The sequence below is a fragment of the Oenanthe melanoleuca genome, chromosome 3 (genome assembly GCF_029582105.1).
Source record: "Oenanthe melanoleuca isolate GR-GAL-2019-014 chromosome 3, OMel1.0, whole genome shotgun sequence".
NCBI lineage: Eukaryota > Metazoa > Chordata > Aves > Passeriformes > Muscicapidae > Oenanthe > Oenanthe melanoleuca.
Window position 1 is genome coordinate 58,796,344 of NC_079336.1, and position 24,333 is coordinate 58,820,676.

Sequence of the window (24,333 nt, forward strand, 5' to 3'; positions counted from 1 at the left end):
AAGAGATAGAGAGATATAGAGATATAGATATATATATGTGTGTATGTATGTACTACACTACAGATAAAACCTCAAGAAGCAGCTATCATTAATTTGTAACAATTACAGTTACTTGCATTCACAGATATCACACACCTGTGTAAAATGCTGTGTCAGATCTGCCACGTCTTTGGAGTTACCATAAGCAGTCACACTGAGCCAAGTAGATGCATTCATTATGTAATTTTTACATAAAATCCACCCTGTGTAAGCTGAAAAGTATCCGTATTGATTCTTCACAGCCTTCCATCTTTTAAAAGTAATGAAACATGTGGAAAGTACATTTTAAAGGGACAGCAATTCTAAGCTGATAATGTTTCAGATACATTTTTTGTACTTATCAGTAACTATTTAGCATGACAGGCAGTGGAGAACCAAAACTTGAATTTTGTTTGCCTTACTTGGCCTGTAAATGGGAACATTTAATGAAATCAAAGGAACTTACTCAAAGAAAAATTTTCATTATTTTTCATCAAATGAGTAGAAACAATAAAGCCTAAGAACTAGCCCAGTGTGTGTGAATAGGTGACACTCTCTATGCAAAATTTTAATTCCAGTAAATTCACATGGAAATTCCATTTCAGGTGATTGTGGCTGCCTCAGTCTATTCAGCAAGAAAGGATCTTCTGGCTGTACTGGACCCTTGGAAGCCCCTCCTGGAGCTTAGCACCCACGCTGGTGTGGATGTGTGATCGAGCCCTCCTTACTGGAGTCATTGCTCTGCAGTGGCCCTGCGGACTTGCTTGGAAGTGGCAGGTGTGCACTGATCCCCACTGCTGAACCTGTCCTGGTGCACTGCAGCTCTGCCAGAGAAATACAGGCTCCTGATCTCCCAGAGTTTAAGGTACAGCTGGCTCTGAAGAACAGCACACAAATGTTGCCATGATTTAGTGTTTGAGGTATTGTGCCAAAGAACGGGGACACAAACTTAACAGCTTTATCAGCTCCTGTGTGTACAACAGTGTCTGTGCTCTGCAGTCTTCTTGTGCCTCTCCCACATTTGCAGTTTGGTTGTACATGGAATTTTATTTTTTTTAAGGAAACCCTCCCCAAACTTAAGAGCTATATGAACAGTTGCCACCAATTAAGCATCTGCAATCTCCCCACCCTTCCCCTCCTGCTTATAGAGTCGTATGGCCATTCAAACAAGCCATTGATATTTTAGTTTCAAATCACACTAGCTAAAATAATAACAATCCAAAACACAGTCTTTCTTTAATTCCAAAATTTATACAAGTTTACAAATCAATATACCACCACACAAAGTAGTGAAAGGAAGAGCAGATATGTTTAGCAACGTTTTAGCATTTTACTATATCATAACAATGTTCAAATATTGTTAAATTTGGCATAGTATTGCAAGATTTTTTTATTAATATAAAGAATTTATGCTTGAACAAGAAGATACAGATAATACCATTGCTTTCTTTGTTTCTATCCAATACAATATGCAGCTTCTAGAAAATACTGGTGAAATACTGTATCTAGCTCATATGAGCTTTATTTCCATTAAAATCTTGAAATGAAATGGGAACACAAAGTGAAACCTTATTAATTATTAAAGTTAATCAATAAAAACCTGTTTGAACATTACAGCAAATATATGTTAATTTCACTCCATTTCTCCCTTTCTCTTGATAGATGCAGTTTCGTAAATTTTGGTGGGTTTTGGTTTGTTTGTTTTTTTTTCTTTTCACTAGAATCCATGTCCCATCAGTAAGCATTGCACTGATCTTGGTACAATAAGAATACAAATAACAACAATAATGGAACTAAATGTGGAAGATCCTAAAGGTAGGAGGCAAATTTATCCATACTTTTTTTTCACCCTGAGTATGTTTTCAGTTTAGTTTACAGCAATGGCACAGGTCTTAACTCCTGAAGATCATTAAACCAGAAGACATGAAAGTGTTAAACACACGGTACATGTGTACCTGACAGTCTCATGCAAATGTAGGCTTGTAGCTTGGTTTGCTTTATCATTAAAGCATCAACAGACATTAAGACGTGGGCCAATATTCTGGGCTCTGCTTAGGATGTCAGCAGTGCTCACACAGGCCTGTCCTGCCAGGTACCCAGGTGACAGTGTGGCTCTCCCTACCTTGACTCCAAGCCCTGCCAGCTGCAAACAGTCAGGGAGTTTTGGTTGATTCCCAGGCTGCCAGACTGGATTAGATGTCTTTAGTCTGTGGCTAGATCTTGCACTTTATGATGATACAAAATCAGGGCTCAGACTGAGTTTATAGTCAGGTTAAGCGTCTGCTAATTTGAAACAAATTCTCTCATGTAGCTGGAGTATTATTAGTTACAGGTCTGAGTTTGAAGCATCTCTGTAGGAAACCAAGCACTAATTTCACCTGGAAGCGGGAGTCGAATTTCTATAATATCATGATAATTCGTCCCATTGGTTCACAGCTTTCATTTGGTTTTCAAGTTAAAAAATAGGCGCTCATCTGATGTGGCTTTTCCATGTCAACACTGAGGCTGTGGTGCTTTTCTATGAGGTGCTAAGGTGGCTAAAGCAAATAGTGGGGCTGTCCTGCCCCACACCACATCACAGGTCAGTAAAGTCCACCACAGCAAGGGATATGCACAACTGTAGGTAAATGATAAACCCAGCAAATAAATGCAGTCTTGCATTTATCATCATAAATGGCCATGAATACTTACAGTGTTTTTGAAGAGATATTGCTTCTGGTGCTACCATGTTTCAAATCACCAGCTGAAATGGTATTTAGCTTAAACAATCATTAGCATTTAGTTTAATTTTTTTTCTTTTTTTGGCACTTGTTAAGTCAACATATATAGCACAATTTAGAAAAAACAACCAGGTAGACTGTATTTGAGTTATAAAGACTAATATGTATTACCTGAAAGAAGAGACGAGACACTCTAGAACCATTTCAATTTTTTATGTGAAGAATAAATTAGGATTTGATTAAGCATCCATTCTTTTGCACCACAGCAACATGCTGTGATGTGTGATTATACTGATAAATATTATATATGGGGTCATTTCAGAAACAACTACTTCAAGCTGCTCATTTTCTCTTTCTGTGGATGTATACATACTTGAGTCTGTGGAACATAGGTATCATGTGTGTAAGGTTTGTCATATATTGTGGATGACATTTAAATGATTCATCCAACTTGATAAAAATTATCATACTGATCCCTCTTAGCCAACTGGCTGTACTATACTTTGCATGAAAAGTGCTATTATTTCTTTGTCTGTTTAAAATCTTTTTATTTTTAACTCTAGAATTACTCACTCATGAATTTCTCAGGACTCACCCTGGTTTTTCCCTTCTAGTAGGCATGCAGCACCACAACAGATATATGGTGTAATATTTCCAATGGGTTATTGATGCAACTGGAAAACATTTGAAATTATCAATACAGAGGACTAGGAGAGACAGGCTTCTCAAAGCAAACTTGCTTCACTGCACATGGTGACATACCAAATTCTCATTATTTTTTACTGCATGGACAACATAGCTGTTGTTTTTCTGCTAGGTGATAATTAGAATATAAAAATAATATATACAATTCTATGTCTCTGTGTGGATACAATGCATATATAGTTTGTAGTTCTAATTCTGCAAATATACTACATAAGATTTTACATAAGTTCTGATAAAGGCAACTCTTTGTCCAGTTACATAAATGTGATTAATTGGTTTGCTGAACTGTGGGCCAACCAATCTGATCTGCATCTGATAATTATCAAAATAGTAAGAAATTAAGAATTAACTCAGCATCTCTACCAAGGCTAATGTCCTGAATCTAGCAATGGCTTGAATGGAATACTTGAAAAAAACCCATCCAGCCCCAGAAGGAGTATAGGGAAAGCCTGAGTGATACCTTACCTATGCATCCTTTTTTTCTTGTTACATAACTTCAGCTTGAAGAAGTCTGAGCTAGAAGTTGAATCCTCATCTCTGTGTTATTACTCTTGAAACAAAAAGGTTGCCACAAGACTTTCCATCCATGGTCCAGGCCTAGTATAGAGGAATGTCTTCTTACAAAGTCAATTTTTTCACTTTATCCTAAGAGTTTAACAAGTTTTTCTTGTGTAACCTGTGTGCACCTTGGCATGGTGGTGGAGCTACTGTCTTATAAAAAATATTTATAGTCTGACATTATCTTTTTTGGAGTTATTCTGCCTGTGCAAGAGCTGTCTTTCTGCCTTCAGTATCTTGGATGCTTTCAAATGTTTCAACATGATTAAGGCAACACTGAGATCTATTTAATTGCTCCACTCATTTCCTTTGAAGTGAAATAATGTGTTCTATACTTCAAAGTCAACATAGTAGACCTTTATATGATTTTGGACACACATTCCTAATTTGGCAACATCAACAAAAAAAAAAAAAAAAAAAAAGTTGAAGCAGAAGTATTCTAGTGTAACTTTTAAGTTTACTCTTCAAATTCTAAAAAATAAAAATTAGCATTCTACCAGAATTGCTGACAAACCTTGTCTCTAATGCCCTGCTAATTCCTGTATGATTTAGTGCCAAAGAATACATTTTCACTGCTTCCTTGATGTCAGTGGTGTTTCTATATTTATAAAATTATGGGCTTTCCAGAAGCTTATTTTCTGCAAATGGAATCCTAATGGCTCTTATTGATTCCATTTAAAACGGAAGGTGCTGCTTCCTTTTCTTTGCTACAAGCATGTAGATGGCTTTTTAAATTTGGTTATTGATATTTTGTGGCTTGTACATTATTAGACTTTTACCAAAGTGTAATGGATCCTAACAGTCATTTAAATCTTATGTTTTTTAAAAAAGGTTTGCCAATGTCTTTAAAAATAATAGTGACAGAGAATGACAGCTGTTGGAAAGCACTTTCCTGTTACTAGAGGTGCTCTTCACTAAAATAATCCACCTCATTTATGCAAACCTGGTCTTGTTGTAAATAGCTCTAAAGAGGGATATCTAATTTTAGCCACCAAATTGCCGTCCTGCCTTTAGGCTGACATCTCTAACAACAACCTTCAATTTTATAAACTAAACACATTCCACAAGAATCTATCAGAGGTTCTGAGGTAAAAATCACATCTACACAGACCTTTTATTGCCAGAAAAAGAAATACTTACACTTTATAATTAAAAACTGAACAGGACACATAAAAGACAAAAATAAATTGTAATATGTACACACATTAGAAAGGATAAATAGCAAATATATTGTAATACTGCATTAAATGTATGCATATGTGAATTCCAGACCCCCCCTGCTCAAAGTTGTGTACACTAATTCAAAGGATAAATAAGTGCTAATATAAGAAGATTTCTTAGTGTAAACAACGCCACAGGCTTTTTAATAGGCCTTTGGGCCAACTTAGAAAAACCATGTATTGCCTTTCACACTCCATACCACTTAATTTTAATAGTACTGTATTCACATGTACAATTTCAAGATAGTATAAAAAATGACGAATCTAAGAAGCATTCTTCACACTCAACAAAAACAGACTGGAGACACTCCAAGGGTTTTTCTTTCACTTTTGAAGGACCACTAACTGAAGACATACTGATTCATCTGGGAGTTCTTCCTCAAAGCAGTGCAAGAGTCCTTAAATGAAAAAAGTTGCATTAGTAATCACTGCTCAGGCCTGTTAATAAAGACTTCTGTGCCTAATTTCAATTCTAACTTTGGATTCGCACTACCATGATGTCAAAGTTGTCACTACTGCCTGCCATGGATGACAAAGATAATGATCCCTCTGATTAGAATGGCAAGTGACAGACAGCAAGGTGTGTTTCTAAACATAAAGCATTTAATTGCATTCATAGTGTCACATTATTTGTCCTTCAAATCCTGTTTATGTGTTTCTGAGGATCCAGAGTATGTCAACATTAAAAACCCAAAAAATAGATGACTTGTTCTGTATGAATGTTCCATGTGTTTTCCTGAAGCATGCGCACTGGGATTTAAAAAAAGACAGTTGAGTTATACTAGGACTAATTTCTGGCAACTGTATTTACTGGCACCAAAGAAAATGACAGTTCTTCCTAAAGTACTGATGACATGAGGACTTATGGCTTGCTATCTTTTTAAGACAGGCTGCAGCCACTAAAAAACCTACATGCACAATTGCTCACACTCTCAGTTTTTTTTAAAAAATAATTCTTCCCACTGGCCAAGTGCATTGTTGAGCAGTCCCATCCATTCCACTTTTCTCTGTGGGCTGACAAACAGTCTCTTTTCTCCAGCTCTCAGTTCTTTTGCCACCCTCCCCCTTTGTTACCCTCAGTCCCAACCCTATGAAGCCTGATGAGATCCTGGCAGCAGGCTCTCCAGCGATTGTCTTCAGCACTTCCTGACTTGTGGAGCTCTGACAAAGAAGTCCACTGGCTTGTCCGTGTGGGCAGGCCACAGAGCCGTGGTCTGTCTGGACATGGACAAATGCTTCCTGTGGGTTCTCCTCCTAGACTAATCATTTGTCCTTTGACAAAGACGAGGGCCACTTTGTTCATTAGCCTCAGGGTAAGCTGTAGCACACACTCATACTCAATCAAGTTCCAGTGCAATTTCGGGTCTTCAGGACGCAATGATTTCCCCAAAGAAAATTGTTACTTGGATTATAGGATGTGGTCAAACAGTTATGGACGATGAAACCTGAAAAGATAAATTAAAAAACTTAGAATGATGTTATTTCAACTGACAATGACACTGATCCTCATCCTGCTCTCATAGCTGTTTCCTTTTGTGGGCCATTTATTCTTAATTTTCCTGATTTGTGTTGGTTTAGAGTCAGACCTGTCATTTCTCGCTGTCCATCTCTCTCTTTCCTTAGAAAACCAAACAGAGATTGGTGTGGCTCAAGCACTGGTGTGGCTCAAGCCACTGTCTGTCTGTACCAAGGGTGGTCCCTGGCACAGTTTTGCTTGGGTCAGCCAGGTACTGGCTGGGCGTGGTTGGGATTAGCACAGGACAGCAGGCAGGCTGGCTGGCTATGGGGGGACATCACCCTGTTTTGAGGTGAGAGGAAGAGGTTAACTGAATGGATTCAAGCTGTGCCAAGCCTGCTGGCCTCAGGGTCAGAGAACAGTCTCTGGTCTGTTTTGTTTGCCAGTACGGATTTAGCCAAAATTGCATCCATTATTTGGAGATGCTGTCAGTAACTATTACCAGAAAAGCTTTGCTGAACCATAAAAATTAAATTTTTGGGGGTTTAATCCTTGTGCAAATTGAGGCTAATAAAAATTTTGTATTTTCTTTTAAGTAAGTCATAAATTTGATAGCACTTCAGATGCTTTCTTCTTAATAACAGCAGTGAACTGAGGTACCTGAAGGCCCAAATATACCTCACTTTTTTTAGGATTTTAGGTAGGGCACGTACATAACTCCAGATTGCCTGTATGATGGCTAAAGAAGTGGGTTGCTTCAAAAGGTGTCACCAACCCTTTCTATAATAAGTTAGGAACCTACAGCAACTGAAATTCTAAATCGTGTTAAATGTAATGAATCCAAGCAAAAGGGTAAGGAGGGCACCAGTATCAGGTTCTCAATGTATCTATCACCAGACAGAAATCCCTGTTTAAACTTTAAAAATTTATCTGTCCCTGAAGTAGTAAAAGATGCAGCTGCTTGAAACAGGCATAGATAATGATGTATCTACACAAGTGGATTTACCTAAGTTTTTGTTTGACACATTGTCTCTTAACTGTTCCACACATTATCCCTGTAAATTGATTCAATACAATACAGGGATGCATTTCTCAAATGAAGGAGGTGTGCACAAAACCTGACATTCACAGCTATGGAGCTTATCTGCTAAATGAGGGTACAGAGGATTGCTGAAAAGACACAGGGGTTTTGTATTTTTGTAGAAAAACAATATACTGGACTACATATATAATTTTCATTAGAAACACTTCATGAATACCTGCTAATGTGCTCCTACCAAACTTGTATTGATTTCTCTATTTTTAGAAACTGATTTTCTTGGATTTTATTTTGAAATAACAGAAAGAATCAGTCAAAATTACTAGGAATAGAAAACCAGTCAAATTGATAGTTATTACAGTAAATGATGAACAATGAAACCCATCGTTCTTTCTTTTCCAAGTTTAATATAAAAAATTTTAACATTTCAAATATACTGTAAGTACTGGTTATAATATTAAATAATCTATATTTAATCTGCAATAATATAGGAAACCATGTACTATAAACTCATTATCTCAGTGATCTTCTTGAAAATAATTAAAATATTAGAAATTAATTTTCTGGCTAGAGACTTCTGTCTATGGTTTCCTTAAATTGCTTTTGTTGTATCAATCCAATAGGATTTACTAGCAGAAAGTAGATAATTTTAATGAGATGTCCCAGAGAAAACAGGATCTCTTTTTATTTTCAATTAAAACATCTGCATGGTATTCTGCTCTTAATTAGCTTTTTCTAGTATTACTCTTCTGACTTCTGTGTAGTAACTCCGCAGTATGACCAGTGAAACAAAAGATCATGGATAAAGAACAGAAAAAAACCTGATTTCCCTCAGATTGAAATTCTTTCAGGACCCTCCAGAATCATTGCCTATATTTATCACAATTTGGCTATGCTTGATTTTACTCCATTTTCAAAGGCTCTCCTTGAAAAAAATAATTCACTTTTAACTGGTTTCTCACTCCACTAAATTCTGGTTCAGCTTTCAAGAATCCAGTTGTAATCAGTCTTAACTGTTCTCAAAACTCATGAAAAAATATCCAATTCTTTTTGTATGAATCATGCATGTCTGTACTTAGGCTTCAATATTGCAATGCATCTCAAGAAACACAACAATGTAAGCAAGGCTTTGCTTTCTATACCTGCTATTTTTATTCTCTCCCTTGGGATGCTTTTTTTTAAAAAGCAGTATTTTTCTATATTCTGAAAAAGATATACTAGCTGCTATCTAAAGAGAAAATTACATCAGAAGCCAAATGAAAAGATACATCTCCATGTTTGAAAAGGACATTTTCTAGTGGTCAGATGCAACTCAATTAAAACCCTGCATCCCAGTTCAACTTCTGGCTTAGGTTTGCTGTCTGTGAAACTGGTTTGAATTTTTAAAAATTAATTTATGTTATATCTATACAGAAGTGACTTTAAGTTACTATTTTTAGACTCCATGTTTTGGTGAGAAAAATGACTGAAGTTGTGAAATCAAGCAGTGAAGTAGCAGATACATGAAACACCCATCACCCATCATGAATTTTCCTTGTGACACAATCTTTAATTAGGTGATTCACACTCACTAGCTCAGATCCTGAGTTTGATTGAAACAGTAGCAGGAAACAGAAGGAACCCAGTCTTGGACAATTGTTTTTATTTGACTTAATTTTCTGCAGAAGCAGAGATATTAATACTATGTACACAATGTTGGCCAGCCCTGACATTGAGTTTTGATTGCTGGTGTCAATTTTCAGCCTTTGTGACTTCCAAGAAAAATGAACACATGCCATGAAGATTACATAAAGTGTGTCCCTCCTCCTAGGAATAATTTTGCCAAATTTGAAAGCCTGCTAAAAAACTGTGGACACTTCAGACCTCCTTAAAATAATAATGCTTCTGACAACATCTTGGTGTTATCCAAAGCAGAGAACAAAACAAATCCACATTAATACATTCGAAGTGGCAACAAGGGAATCTATCTTGTTCCCCAGAACTGCTGCCAGGAGCCTAAGTGACTCTTAGAAAGCTCGCCAAGACACTGGTGAGCTTTTCTGAAGTTCAAAACATCATCTAGTTTTCACTTTGGAAATGCATCTACACAAACGTATACTTTAATAAGCAAGGGAATGCTGCCAGAGAAGGAAATCCCTTTAATTTTGTGTGCTTGAGGGTTACTAACTTCATCTGTAAGAACTGATGGGTTCTTTCAAAGGATTATTTAGATTCCCCAAACAATCTTTTTCTACCTAGTGACGACCAGTCCTTTGCAGTCACCTTCACTGCTGTATCAGCTAGAGATGGCGTCAGCAATACTGGGAATTCCAACAGAATCAGTGGTGGGATTCAAGGGAACTCACGATAGGAATCCACACAAATCATGACACAACTGCAGAGAGCTTGCAGAAAAGCAAGAGGGTTGCTATCATACTCATTTCTCATATCTACACGAGAAGAGGGATTCACCCACCTGGTAAACTGCCGACTTTCCTCATGTACTTCCATTTCTGTGCTTTTAAATTCATTCAGTTCTTTCCGTATTGCTGCCTAATAAACAACAATGATATACACAATCTAAGAAATATGAATTTTCAGGGAAAAAAAAAAAGTCTGAAAGAAACGTGGCCCTACTCTTGCAGGTGCCTTACAGTTCCTATTTCCATTCTCCCTCACTGTAATGCACAGCGCTTACACATTTCTGATCATCAACACAAATGACTTTTCTATTACAGCTGTTCAAAGCACTCATCCATTACAAAGAAATGCAAAGCATCAAGCACCAAAAGTAAACCAAGAAACATCAAATCAACTGCAATGGGTAAACAAAGCCCACACTGAAATAGAGCACAGAAATGGGCAAGGGGTTGGATTACCCTGGCAATCACTGGCTGAGTAGGAGACAGGAGGGGATTCTACCTCCAGGCACAGCTCTGAGGAGCTGGTGAGTCACTGCCTGCACAGGCACTGTGCACACAGTAAGGCCCTTGTATCTCCCCTCTGGAGACAGGACTTCACAGGAATGCAAGATGAACAGCTTTTTTTTTAAAGTGGAATTAGTCACTTGGTTTGATTAGTTTTATGTAAACTGACATAATTATTTGGGCATTTCAGGCTTAGGTTCTCAGTTGGCAGAAAGAATAGCAGAAATTCAGTACAGTTTGTAAATGTCTTGTTGCTTATGGTAAGAGACTGATAAGCAATTTACTTCATCAAGAAATAAATACAATTTCTGAAATATTCTAGTATATACTACAAGGGGTTTTTTTCTATGCCACACACCTTCCTACCTTCACTGTTAAAGGATATGACAGTTTATTCTTGCTCATTCTTTTCTTTCACCACTTTAAATAGAGACAGTATCATTTCATTAATCCCTAAAGAAATGTCTTCTGCTGTGCATGCCTTTCAGTGCAGAAAACACAAGCAGCATGATAAAATTATAGCATCACCAGGCTGCAGTCTTATAAATGAGAAACTTCGTTTTAAGCAGGGGTGGTCGTGTTTAGCCACAGCAGCATGCTCACATGAGGCTGCTGTAGAGCTAGTAAAGAGACTGATTTCTCAGCACCAAATCAGCAACAAAGACAGCAGAGATCCAGCTCTGTAATATAGTTGCTGCACAATTTTCTGCTCCCACTAGAATTAGAAAAATGATTTCTCTGGAAAAAAAAAAAAAAGGACAAGGGAGTTTCCAGGCAATCCCAAGTCTGCCTTTCTGCTAAGGCCAACAAACTTGGGGCTCACAGAATCAACTTTGGGCACCTGTTTATTACCAAATGAATTGAGACTAAAAACTGCTACCCTGAAGTAGGTAGGAAACTCTACTGTTTCTTTTTTTTGTACAGTTTACCCTGGTTGGACCTCTGTCAAAGTGGAGGTGCTGGGTCCTCTAACCTCCCACAGACTATGTGGTCAGCATCTCCCATAAACCAACATCTATAAACACTTCTGCCATTTTTAACTATTTCACCTTGACCTGATAAAATTGTCAGATGAGCTGGCATTTTAAAAATATTAATATTAAAATACAAGCTGAAATAAAATCAGTGCTTCACTACCCTTAGCTAAAAGAGAGTGGGTTCTTACATGCCACTTTTAAGCACATCTCACAGGAGTCCATAAAGTCTAGAGGTCTTGGTTCAGACTCCGTGCTTTAAGAGCCAGCACTTTTGGCTACCTGAACCTTACAGTTCTCCTTTCATTAATTAGTATAGGAGGGAAATGGAAGAGTACTTTGTGGTAATCTTTGGCTGATATTTTTTTAAAAAATGAGAATCACAGGATCATTTGTCTCATCCTCTGTAGTCAGGCAGCAGGGCTGTATTAACTGTGGGATGTTAGGGCTCCCAAAAGATGTGCTGCATACATGTGGTCAGTTCCTGCACTGGTTATGATCAAGAGCCTTGAGGAGGATGGAGCAGCTTCTACCTTTTTTTCAGTCAAATGAGTGGCAAATGCAACTCTTGGTAGCAGTGACGCAGACTTCAGCCTGCAAGCTCCTTCCTGAATTTCCACAGATCAGGGCCAACGTGGGTAAACTTTTATCTGTCTTAGTAAGGATATAAAAATTGAAAAAAAATATTAGAAATTCTGGCCTGAACTGTGATAATGGAGGTGGAAAATATGCTTTTAATAGGCACCCAAGTGGGCTTTCTTAGCTGCAAGCAGTAGATGCACAGTAGTACCATGACAATCTTGCTGTCACCAGCAGATGTCATTTGTGATGCTGGCATCAAGAGAATGTAAACCAGAGGAAAGCTCCCCAAAAGTGAGAGATGAAAGCATTTTCTTATAATGTACATTTGTCCCTTGCCTTGTCTGCAGGAGTTAACCTGGCCCAAGGCTTGTCAGCACGACGGTCGTAATCCGGAGATTCCGTGACCTCCACGTACTCATTAAATCGGAGGATTCTTCTCGCTTGAAGCTCAGCCACTGTAGGCCTCAGACTGAGCTGTAAGTGGGAGGCAGAAAATAGTATGCTTAATAAAATTATGAAATAAAATAAAAGAGAAGGGTATGATGTAATCTCAAGAGAACTTTAATGGTATTTCTAAATAGGGTCACTTTCAGGTGTCTAAAAAAAGGCACCATCCTGGGAGTGCTGCGCAGGAATGGGGAGGCAGCCTAACCTGATTTCTTCAATTATAAAAATAGTCTTTGTCGGGCAGGTCACAGAGAATCATGACAGTTATCCCTGGAATATTAATTGTGACTTTGCAACTGTCACTACCCCCTAGGCCATCTGCATTAACGGTTATATTGTGTTAAAACTGTAATACCAAAAATAAGTGAGATTTGGAAGTATCTGCTTAACAAAAAACCCTGGTTTTGACCATCTAGGGGACATTATAATGCCAAATGATTTCAGTCACCTCAAACAATATTGACTTTAATTAATTAAGGATAATTATATTAAGGAAATTGTATTTTTGCAGAGATGGGCAGACCAGGGATACTTATGAAAACTCCTCCCATTCTCTCCTAGAACAAATCTGTAACTCCATTTCCAGGGACAATAAGCATGATCCCACCTGCAGAAGCTAAGACCACTGATGTGGTTAGAAGAGCACTGAAGGGATTTCATAGGGGTCACATTATTTTTCTGCCCTCTCCACTGCTCTAGGGAAGAGTGGGTCTACAGGTGTGGCTGCTTTTGATTGTATGTGACAGGAGTGGTCATGCTACAGAGGAAACGCGTCACTTACGTCCCCTGCTTAGAAACACCAATATGGCCAGACTCTATATCCTTCTCCAAGTGTGGGGAACTGGACAGGATGGGGTTTTTCCCAACACAAACTTGGCTAGTACTACTTTTTAAGCAGATCTCTAATCTGGGGAAATGACTGATGGAGATTTGCAGCAATGTCTATACACTGATTTTTAGATTTTCATGAAACATAATTCTATGTACAAAAATACACAATACAAAAAAGCACGTCATCACCTTTCTACTGAGTCTACGTTTTATTTCTCTTTTGGCTTCCTGTTCCTCTTCTTCATTCTTCTCTGTTTTCAGAAGAGATAAAAAGGAGTGAATATTTAAGTATCATAACTGCACATACTGTATTTCTCTTGGTTGAAAGCTTCAGAACTCCAAGTCCTGGCTCATGTTTCCTCATATTTCTGGATGATGCCGCATGTGTTGTCTGCTTTTTGGCTTTTGTATGCTCTCATTCTTTTCCCTATCCGCACTTCCCCTGATTCTGTAGACATCTCAAGTCAACTGTGGGTCACGAGCACAGCAAAGAGAAGGTGCCTGTCATTTCCTTTCTGTGTACCAGCAAGCAAGTACCCTGAAAGAGTTGCCTGATGTTTCAATTACTTATTCTAACATAACAATCACTGTTGCTTTTGCTTCCAACATTGATTTTAGAATAAGAGTCTAATTTATAAATGCCAAGTGAAAAATTTGCACTGAGTATTTGAATTACCCAAGTTTCTTCTACTGCTACAGGACATGAATCAATGACATTTGTTTCACTGACATTTGTTAGCAAATTGGTTTTATTTTTAATTTTTTTTTCTGGTTTTATAATGGGGGCATATGATCCAACACTCAAGCCCTCTTGGTTAAGGGCCACTGGCTGGACCAAATGAACCAGTAAAGCAGAAAATTACATCCATTTTTAGAATGTATTTGGGTATATGAATGAAAAATATTCCTTTTAACAAGTTTCTGTTCTAACCAAACTTGATTTCTTGACTGCCAGTGAAAAGGACACTTAGAAACACATGTTCATGTGGGCTCAGCATGTTTTTAAATTGATGTATGGTTTGAAGGACAGTATTTGCCCTTTCAGCCCAACTCTGACAGTTATATGAAAAGTTTTGTGGATGAAATATCCCACCTAGAGAGATACATAAAAGTCTCATCCTGTTTTATTCATGGTTGGGGATTACAGACTCTGCATTACAGTTCAAAGCTAACTATAAATTTAAAGAAATTAATTTGTTCTGGATACAGCCAACCTGTACAGATGAAAAGAGAGTTTTAAATCCTGGCATAGTTGTATTTGCCATGTTTCCTACAGCCAGACTGCAGTGTTAGTAGAGGTTACCTGGCCACAGAAGGATTTCTGTGTAATGACTTTTACACTGGAGAAGATGCTACGACAGGACACATCATGGTACTTGCAGATATCCTTTGCTTACTCGAATGCTTTCATGTAAGAAGAATATCAAGGAAAGAAGGAGAGGACAAATTATAAAAATGAAAAAGAAAGAAGGGAAAAAGTAGGAAAAAGGCAATGCCTGCCCAAGATCTGCTCTGTGGTAAGACTCCAACACCAACACCAGGTTTCCAAGAGCAAGGTGCACAGGCTTGCTGCCAGGATTAGGTTGGATCCCAGGTTGATGGTGATGTTACTGAGATACTTAAATATGGATGTAATTTATGGTTTATTAATTGCTTTTCTCTTAAATGGAAAAGAAATGGATAGCCTGTTTCCATTGAGGAACTGTAAATGGACTGAAACTGAAGAATAATTATAACTGGAGAGTTACAGATTAATCTACATTTAAATTTTTTTAAATTATTTTTTCTATCAATAAATAAGTTGGGTATATTTAAGGACTTAACAACTTTAAAGGATTACTCAGATCATAACACCTTCACCTAAAAAAATGAAGAGATCTCTAGCTGTTTTAGGAAAGATAAATAATCTGTAGGCTTTTGTTTGAACATCCTCTCTTTGTAATCAATAGACACAGTAGCTGAGGTAATTAAACACAAACTATTACTTTGGGTTCCATTCACTTGGGAATCATGTGACATAAAAAATTTTGTCCCCTCATGAATGGAATTGCTTAAGTCCTGCCTCAGACAATCTCCAGTAGCAGACATAGCAGGAAAAAAGGCAAGTGAATGTACACACCACTGTACTGCCCTTCTCTTACTTTAGTTTGTAAAATGTGAATAATGTGCATTATTCATGTCTTGGCATTTCTTTGCTATCTAAATCACAATATCTCCTAAGAAGCAGCAATAAGATGCTTCACGTAAGAAACGGGCTCATGCTGCTTCATGCATACCTTAAGGAAGAGCTACCAACAGCATGGCCACCTGGAATACTGTTTCTCTGTATTTTGGGGGAGGATAAATACCTTAAAAAACTTGCTCTAGACATTTAGGAAGATTGAAGGTTAGATGCCAATCCCAAGCTGTGATGCCACATCCCTGTGGAGAGCAGATGACTGCACATCGGGACGGCTGGACAAGGGAAAACCCCCCAAAAAGGACAAGCATCTTAGTGACTGGGCAGAGGGTCTGGGCTCCCCTTGGAGCAGGCCATCTTCTGGGGGACAATACCAACAGGAGGAACCAGGAGCTTCCTTAAATCCTGGGCAAAGCAAGAGGGGATCAAACCCACGGGGAACAAAATCTTCTGCATGGGAGGTCAGGGACAGGATGTGTTTTATACATTCAAGTTGGTTTAGTTCAAGGAATAAAACTTAAGAGCTAAAGGAAATGGACTGAAATCTTGTAGCTGTTACTAATATACTGAATCTGCTGTTTGGCACATGGGCCTCTGTCTCTGGCACTGACTTGTACCTAAAACACCAATTTTCCACCTCCAGCCTGCTGGGCAGAGTCTTGCTTTAAGCCTGGTGCTACAGAAACACTGCCTGGATACAAACTTCTACCAACAGTAAAAACTACAGTGTGTTTTTGGTCTTTTAAGGTAAAAGTTTAGGAAGTTGCTGTAGGGAGTTAAGAAGATGTGTGGTGCTAAAAATAATGGTCTGGTGCTCCTGATTCCTGTAGGTGTTGTGGAAAATTCCAGCCAGAGGGCCAAGATTTGGCTGCAGGTATGAACTGACTCACTTGGCCAAACAGGAACACATTAATGCACAGGAATACACTTATGACTACTTTCCACCTTAAAAGCAGATCTAATCTGTGTGGTGTGGAGAAAGAAAATATAAACACAACGTTCTCAGCTTCAAGTCCCCTCCTCAGATGTCCTGCTGTTGCCCTGCTGGCAAAGAACCAGCCTAGCGAGTGCCCTTTGCTTGCAGAAGTCTCTGATTAGATCCCAGCAAAACTATAGCTTCCCTCCTTCCCTGCCTGCAATTCCTAGGAGGTCAAACTGGGATTTGCCTCCTAATTGAAACAATTTTGTTTAGCATCACTTATTGTGGCTGTCAAGTTAAATAATCCACCAGTCAAAGTCAAACAAGCAGCTTCCCTGTCCTTTATACATTATTGCTCCTGCAACTTTTACCACATTAAATCTGGTCACCTTCTGTTCTGTGGGACATTTGTTTTGTAGCAGAAGGGGAAAAGAGAACAGACAAATTGTCCTGCCTAAGGCTGCTCTGTTCTTGACCAAAAAGTACTCATGGAGCATAAAACCGAACTTTCCATTGTGTCCCTATGGGATTAGCTATGTTTAGACTTCTCTGTGGGCTTGCTAAGGAAAGAGAAAGAAAAGACAAACAAAGCACTTGCTTCTTGCAGTGCTCTGAAATGCACAAAGCGATTTCTCTTTCCTGATCTTACAAGCAAAGATAACCATTAATATTCCTTAACAAGCATCGAGAGCTAAGCCCCATTTTCTACAAAGCCATTACTGGCAGGCATGCAGGTGCACTGTACAAGACGGTTACTGTCCCTTACAAATACAGGAAAAAAAATACAGTTATCTTTATCTGAAATTCTTGGAAGACTGAAAAGTTTCTTTGCCATAATGCAATACTATAAATACTGCTGGTTCAAAGCCAGTACACAAGAAGCCTGCCTTTATAAAAAACACAGGGCTTTATGTATTCCTTCAAGTGGACTCTTGAGTTATCGTAACTTTGTTTTAGTGTGGGAAGTCTCAGAAGTCTGGATAGTTTTATCCAAACAGTTTTTATACAAATCCGCCTGCAATGTCTTGACTGTACTTGGAAACAGGATTTTCAGTAACTGTTTTATCTGGAAATATTATCAAAACAAAGCTTCTTGCAAAACAGACTTCCTCACTAACTGGAAAGACAAAAAAAGAAAAAAAAATAGGGATTTTTTTTCTGAACCTCTTAGAAGATTTGGGCTGAACTCAATCCTGAAGTAAACATTTGGACCTTTACCACTTAATGTAACCTCAAAGTCTGATAAATATTACTCAAAACAATACATCCCCTTAGCTGCAATTTACATACACACAATAATATAACTCCTTCTCCCCATCCACTGCTTAAGAAATATGAGGAAAGGAAACTTTATGAAAGAAATCCCAACTTACTCACAAAAGCTGACTATGCCAACAAAGACATTTAAGACGTGTAAACATTTTCAAATGATCCACAGGAAGGAACTGCAATAATTTTGATGTAAAATATAAGTGCCTTATGGCTTAGAGAGAACTTGCATCCTGAAAGGAGTTTGAGTCAGACTGTCATCACAAACCCTGGCTTGCTTTTGGTTTGCCTTGGTTTTTATAGACCACTTTCAACTTGAAATATTTTATATCTCAATGAGCAAAAAGGTCCATCCCCCTTGTGCTCACCAGGGTCTCTGTGTTTTTTTGTGATTTACAATTCTGCTTCCCAGCCTTTATTTTTTGCTCTCCCTGGCCTCTTTAAGGCACCCCCCTGCAGCAGCAGGGGAGGATAGCAGGAGGCACTGAGTGCAAAGCCTGGTGCGCTGCCAAAAGCTTAAAGTAAACAAGCTGAAACAGGAGAGGAAATCTATTAACTGCTTTCCAGTCTTGAGCTACTTATTGCAAAACCAGTGAATGAAATAAACACTGGCAAAAAGAATATTAAATACATCACAGGTTTGCTGCTGGTTTGGTTACCTCGAGATAAGCAAGAGAGGGCAATACAGGAACCCAGCTGGTGCTCCCAGCTCAGTGGCCATATCCTGGCCCACCAAACATGTTTTGGATTTACCTTTCTCACATAGTCCAGCATGAGCAGTTTGTCATATCCAAAAACCTTCTTATTTCCAATTTTATTTTTATTTATCTATGATATTTATAGGTTTGGAAATCACAGTTTTAGGAAGTCTATTTACATTATGTGCTGGACAGGAGTCCCTTTATCGCTCTCCTGTGCAAGCATGAACCGTAGCTTCCCTTTTCAGTAAGACATGGTACTGCTTGGCATTTGAGAGCTCAGAAAACAACAGCAAGATTTTATTAGCATTTTATTATCAGGATGGTTTGCCTGAAAGCCAATAATTGCCCTTTCCCTGATTGCTAGCCTGAGCAAGTGACAGAGTCAGCAGTCCATGGATGCTGTCAGGTAAACAGCCCATTTTCTTTCCTTCCCTTCCCATTAGCATGCTACACATCAGGGCTGACACCAGGGCTGCACAGATGAGTTCCAACTTTACTGAACAATTGCTGGAAATAACAGCATTATACCAACTCTTTGATCAGGTGTGAGAAGTTGTCATGCCTTAAGAGTTTTTTTGTTTGTTATTTGTCAGATTTTTGATTTATTGCTATAAAGTGCCTTTTCTTAATTTATTTCTTCTAGTTAACCATCAAGTGCTAGCTACCTCTGCAAGATGAACATAGGACTAGGTGGAGGTGGGCATGGCAACTGTTGCACCGTGTGTTTAGGTAATGTTTTTATTATGGAAAGATTCACTAAGGAAGACGAACCAATGCTTGTTCTGAAGAGTTTTCCAGCCAAAAAACAGAAGCAACATAAGTAAATGGCAGAATAGGTATAAAGGGTAAGCATCCGGTGTACTTCCTCTGCCCCTGACTATTTGAATTAAAGACCTTTTTTCAGCAGGGATATGAGGAAGAATTTAATCAATGGGAAGATATTCAGTAAGAATCTTATGCAGGTTTCAGTACAGAAGACTGTTTATGTCAGAAGTGAGTATGAAGGCCAGCATGGTGAAGTAGCTGGCATTTACCTATTGACTTTCTGCTGAACACTTTGCTTTTCCTCTTTCTGCTCCTCCTTCCAACCTCTGCCCTTACATCCCACCTTCATCTCTTGCTGATATTCCTTTCTCCTCCTCCTCCTCATAAACATCAGGCGGAAGGTAAACCAGCCTAGAACTATTTCTAAAGGGTATCCAGGTCATTCCTGGTCTTTGGGACCAGCTTTAAGAAGTGAGATTGTGACAAGCAAAATTCAGCATATTGAATATAAGGAATTTTCAAAGCTACAGTTACAGGTTAGTGTATAAATCAAGTGTTGACACATTATTTTCTAGAACATCATTTCTCTCCCTAGTTATGTTTCTAATACTGGAGTAACAATGATGGGCTTCCATATGAACCCAACAAATGCTCCCTTTCTAAGTAAATACTGTATGAAACCTAAATGAAATACTTACGCTTCAGGATATTTCTTTGCTCCAGCTCTTCAGTTGTGGGCCTCTGGCTAAGTCTCCTGTGAGAACAAAGTCAATGACTGATTTAAAACCAGATCAAAATGACACATTAGGATTTGTAGAACAGCTTAAAAGATGTAACTTCTGGAAGTAACTTCCAGGCACTTACAATAACTGCTCATGTAACCAGAGTGGCCATTTTTGAAAAGGATGTAGTGTTGCCATTTGAATACATAAATAACACTGATACTTGAATAATACTATAGAATCTGTACCAGCAAATTTAAAGTCCTCACAGGCATAATTTTATGAATGAATTAATAAATCTTTTATGTTCCCAAGCACCATCATTATAATCAGTTGTACAATTGTTAGATTATTCTCAGGTATTTTGAATGAATTTTGTTATTTTTTATATTTTGAAGTCTTACTGAAGTTTTTCAAAGAACCAAAATGAACAAAACCATAAATTGTTCATCCCTCATTAATCTGTACATACAATACAATTGGGAGCTTTACCTGAAACGTAATTTTATTTAGTTACCTATATATAACAACTGCCATTACAAAAAAATCTCAAACTGAGATATTAATTTTCTGATTTGTAGTGGGGTTGATGTTATCTCTGTGTTTACTAAAGATGTCCACATGTTCACTTGAGGAAAGGAGCAAGAAAAATTTCAGCAGTAAAACTTATTTTGCAGGTGTGTTCAAGACAGATGTCCCTGTATTCATAAACACTTACACAGTTCACTACAGACTGTCTTTAGCCTTATGACACTCATCCAACTCAATTCACTCTTGGACTTACAGATCTGTCCCAGAGGACTGGCAGGTTTACCACAGCTGTAGGAAGTCCCAGGTGGGGACATGACTCAACCCTGACTGAGCTGTGGGAACAGATTTTCCACCAGACCTCAAACTGCCAGGTGCTGACTGCCATGCCAGGATTTTTTAAGAAACTGGCATCACAACTGGATATGATTTTGGGTATGAGCACAGCCGTGATGCACCACCAGAGCAGAGCTGTGTGCACTGCCTTTCAGCTCTCCAGCAGAACCCACAGAGAAGCTTCTGCAGTTCCAGCCCCCAAGGGAGGACTGACAAGCAGGATGTGATCACCAGAGCTGGGATTTGTTCAGGAAAGCGGTGATAACAACCACACCTCTTTATTAGCAGAAGAAAAATGACCCCTGGGTTCTGCACAGTAGATGTATCACTCTTACAGCTCAGTAAGGAGATAGCTGCCTTGGCCAGACGCCCAGTTCACAGAGCAACTGAGCTCATCTTCTGGTTGATGTAGAGCTGTGAACAGTACTGGAGCAGTACTACCCTGTGTCTGGGAATCTCCAACAAACACAGGACACCCTCCAAATCTGGACAACCTTCCTGAGCCACACAGTAACAAGGACAGGTCTAGCAAAATACAGGCATGCTGTAGTCTGTTCTCAGAGACCACAAAAGCCAAAATAAACATGAAGTGTTTTTTTTTTTTAAAGCCTGTAAAAGGCAAGTGAATTTTTTTATGCAATGTTCTCATGTCAAGAAGGAGAAAGTAACATACATCCCATAGCAGTTCAACAGCTTGAGAAAGACATGCCTCAGGGGTGGGCATAATAAAACACTAAACACTGACTCTCCCAACTTCTTTTGCTGGAATCAGCATATGATATGAAGGAATGAAGGAATTGGAGAGCCAGGGGAGGAGGGGTAGGATTAGAAGGGACAATATGCACAGGCATGCTCCATTTGTCAGGAACTACCACTCTGTTTGAGATGGGTATACAAATGGAAGTTCCCCTATCAAATTTGAGAAAGAACCTGAACCATGGCATTGATTATTATGGACTCATTCTTACTCCCTTCCTCTCCTTTCCTATTTTAACCAAAGTACCCAAAACCCCAAAAGATCTTGTATTTTGTTTCTTGCAGGAGAGAAAATGTATTATTGACAGTTTAAAGTTTCGTGAGAAATAAAAACACCATTTTCCAGACAGTTGTACCACAAAGATCCTGCAGCAAATATTGGGCTGCATTTAAAACATGAACCCAGTGTTCTCAATTCTCTTCCTCCACCTCCACCCAGTGAAACCACATTCACCCTGTGACTGATACCTCACTAGCTTTGTTCCAATCTGATGTCTGATTTCCTGCCTCTCCTCTTCAGATGTACGCTGCAAGATGTTTTTGTCTTCTAACTCTTTCTTAGATGGTCTGTTGCCAAGTTTGATAGCAAGAGTATCCCTACGACGAATTTTACTTGCCAAAGAGCCTGAGGAAAGGAGGAGTAGGGTAGATTTAGTTCATTCATGCTCAGGTTACAGACACAAACTCTGAGTAAGAACTTTAATACCACCCCAAAGCAACCGTGTTCCCACATGCAGGAAAGGAATTTTAATTAACATCAAAAGAAAAATTTTAGCTCAGTTTATGAAAATAAAAAAGCTAAATGGCTTGGAGGAAAAAGCTACCAGCAAAATTGATACACACATCACTTGTCACCTGTGAAGTGATAGGATAAAAATGACAAATCTACACTAAAATGTCTTTGAAGTCTAATACACTGCAGGTTGGTTTCTTTGTCTACTTAGTATATTTAGCAACCTGCTGTTCTTTTTCTTCAGCGTTAAATGGTTTAGTCTCATTCTATCATCATTTCCTTCATTTTCAAAATTTTTTTTTTCAATCAATTACCACTTAGTTCTTTTATAGTGGTTTCCATCTCTATTTGTAAATTAAAACAAAAAATACAGCTTAAAAAAGTGCTCTGAGTGTTTATAAAGTAACGTAGGCAGGAGCCCCCAGACACTGAAGCAATCTGTTCTCCATAAAACTGACACTGTAGGGACAAGGGCTTTGCAGCTTGGCCAGCATTAGCTTCAGACAGCTGTGGAAAGAAGGGCATTTTTCACAGCCTTTATAGTACTTTCCCTTGTGTCTTGACATTCTGACTGAGGTGGGATACATATGCCTTAGCTTGGCAGATTTTCACTGTGTAAGGCAGTTTGGTAAGACAAGAGGCTCTCAGCTCACTTCTCATAAGACACTGTGTTGCTGTGTGAACACAGAGCTTTTGGTTTCTATCACTTTGGGTTGTATTTAAACCCAACACAAAATTGCAGAAGACTTCAGCCTCTTGAGCTACCTGGCACTTCACCTTCTCCTGCACCAGTGGCCAAGATAAAAAAAAACCAAAACATGTTCATTTTGCCTCATGCCACTTTGGTACACTGGACCTTGGCCTTCTTTGCTGAGCACAGCAAGCACCTCTTCCAAAAATGTTGTGAGCAAGGCTCTCAAACCATAGTTTGATGGTGATTTCATAGTGACATAAGGCCACCCTGGAGGAGGTAAAGGGAGGGCTGCCCTCCTTCCTGCTCCTGACAGCCTGCTGCTGCCACCTTCTTTGCCCAAGCAAAGGAGAAGCTTTGGGTGAGCTGGATCAGAGAACCACTGATTCAACAGCTGCTCCTGCAAAAATAAACATGAACTCTAGCCTAAGGAAAGAACAGCTGGGAGCAGGGATTAGGCAGAATAGGGGCAGGATAACCCCTTCAGCACAGCAGGGCTTCTGCCCAGTTAGGGTGATGATGGAGTCATGACCCCAGATGAAATTTCAAAGCTGTAAAACTTAGTTGTAATCTACTGTGATCTGCTCTTTCTGCTAAGGTTGCTCCAATGCTTGAAACATCCTGATCAAAGAGGAACAAGTGACTTTCAGACAGTGAAATTGCTGATTGATGGGCTTCCTCTGTCATCCATCACACCTGTATCTCCCACAAGGAGCTCGTGATGTGGGCAAGCCAAATGAATGGCTTGTGATGCCCTAGGGTGGAGACCTTGTTCCACCCTCATGTCCTTCTCTTCCTCCCACCTCCACTCTCCTCCATGCAATGATTGATCTGCTCTCACCCATGCACAGGCCCCAGCAGGTTTCTGATGGTGATTTCCTGGCAGAAGCAGGACACTCATTTCTCAGGAGTGACAAAATACTAAATCACCTAAAAGCATTCCCTGCAGCCATTCCTCTCTCTGCCTCATGCTAGCATGGGTCAGGCATGCTCACAAAATGCAATCTGTGAAAGGCAGCCTGCAGCTTCTGAGCAGGATGCTTACTTTCAGTACTTGCATTCTCATCATCATCATCGTCATCATCATCGTCATCTGTGTAGAGGATTGGCCCGTCTGAGTCTGAGTCACTGCCATGGCTCTCTCTGCTGCTTTCACTCTCAGGAGGGCCAGCAGCATCAGAAGGCTCCTCCACTAGTTCAGAGAATGCTTGATCTGGAGCCTCCCCTTCTTGGTCTTCTTTGGTGGCCAAGCTGTTTATTCATGAGCAGATAGGGTGA

The 24,333-nt window shown here is 39.1% G+C and overlaps 1 protein-coding gene across 6 annotated transcripts in view; it reads right to left on the reverse strand.

Annotated features, from left to right (window-relative positions):
* Positions 1-1,229: 1,229 nt before the first annotated feature.
* Positions 1,230-24,333, reverse strand: part of PHACTR2 (phosphatase and actin regulator 2) — a 129,357-nt gene continuing 106,253 nt past the window's right edge. For 4 of the 6 annotated variants that reach the window (XM_056486627.1, XM_056486625.1, XM_056486630.1 and 1 more), the window contains 7 exons: positions 24,101-24,306; positions 22,100-22,256; positions 19,988-20,043; positions 13,646-13,707; positions 12,515-12,652; positions 10,172-10,248; positions 1,230-6,666 (listed from right to left, as the gene is read on the reverse strand). In XM_056486627.1, coding sequence (XP_056342602.1) covers positions 6,651-6,666; positions 10,172-10,248; positions 12,515-12,652; positions 13,646-13,707; positions 19,988-20,043; positions 22,100-22,256; positions 24,101-24,306 — 712 coding nt within the window. In that variant the 3' untranslated portion in view covers positions 1,230-6,650. Of the gene's footprint in view, positions 6,667-10,171; positions 10,249-12,514; positions 12,653-13,645; positions 13,708-13,738; positions 13,925-19,987; positions 20,044-22,099; positions 22,257-24,100; positions 24,307-24,333 lie in introns of those variants that run through there. The other 2 variants (XM_056486629.1, XM_056486631.1) reach the window with 2 other exon arrangements.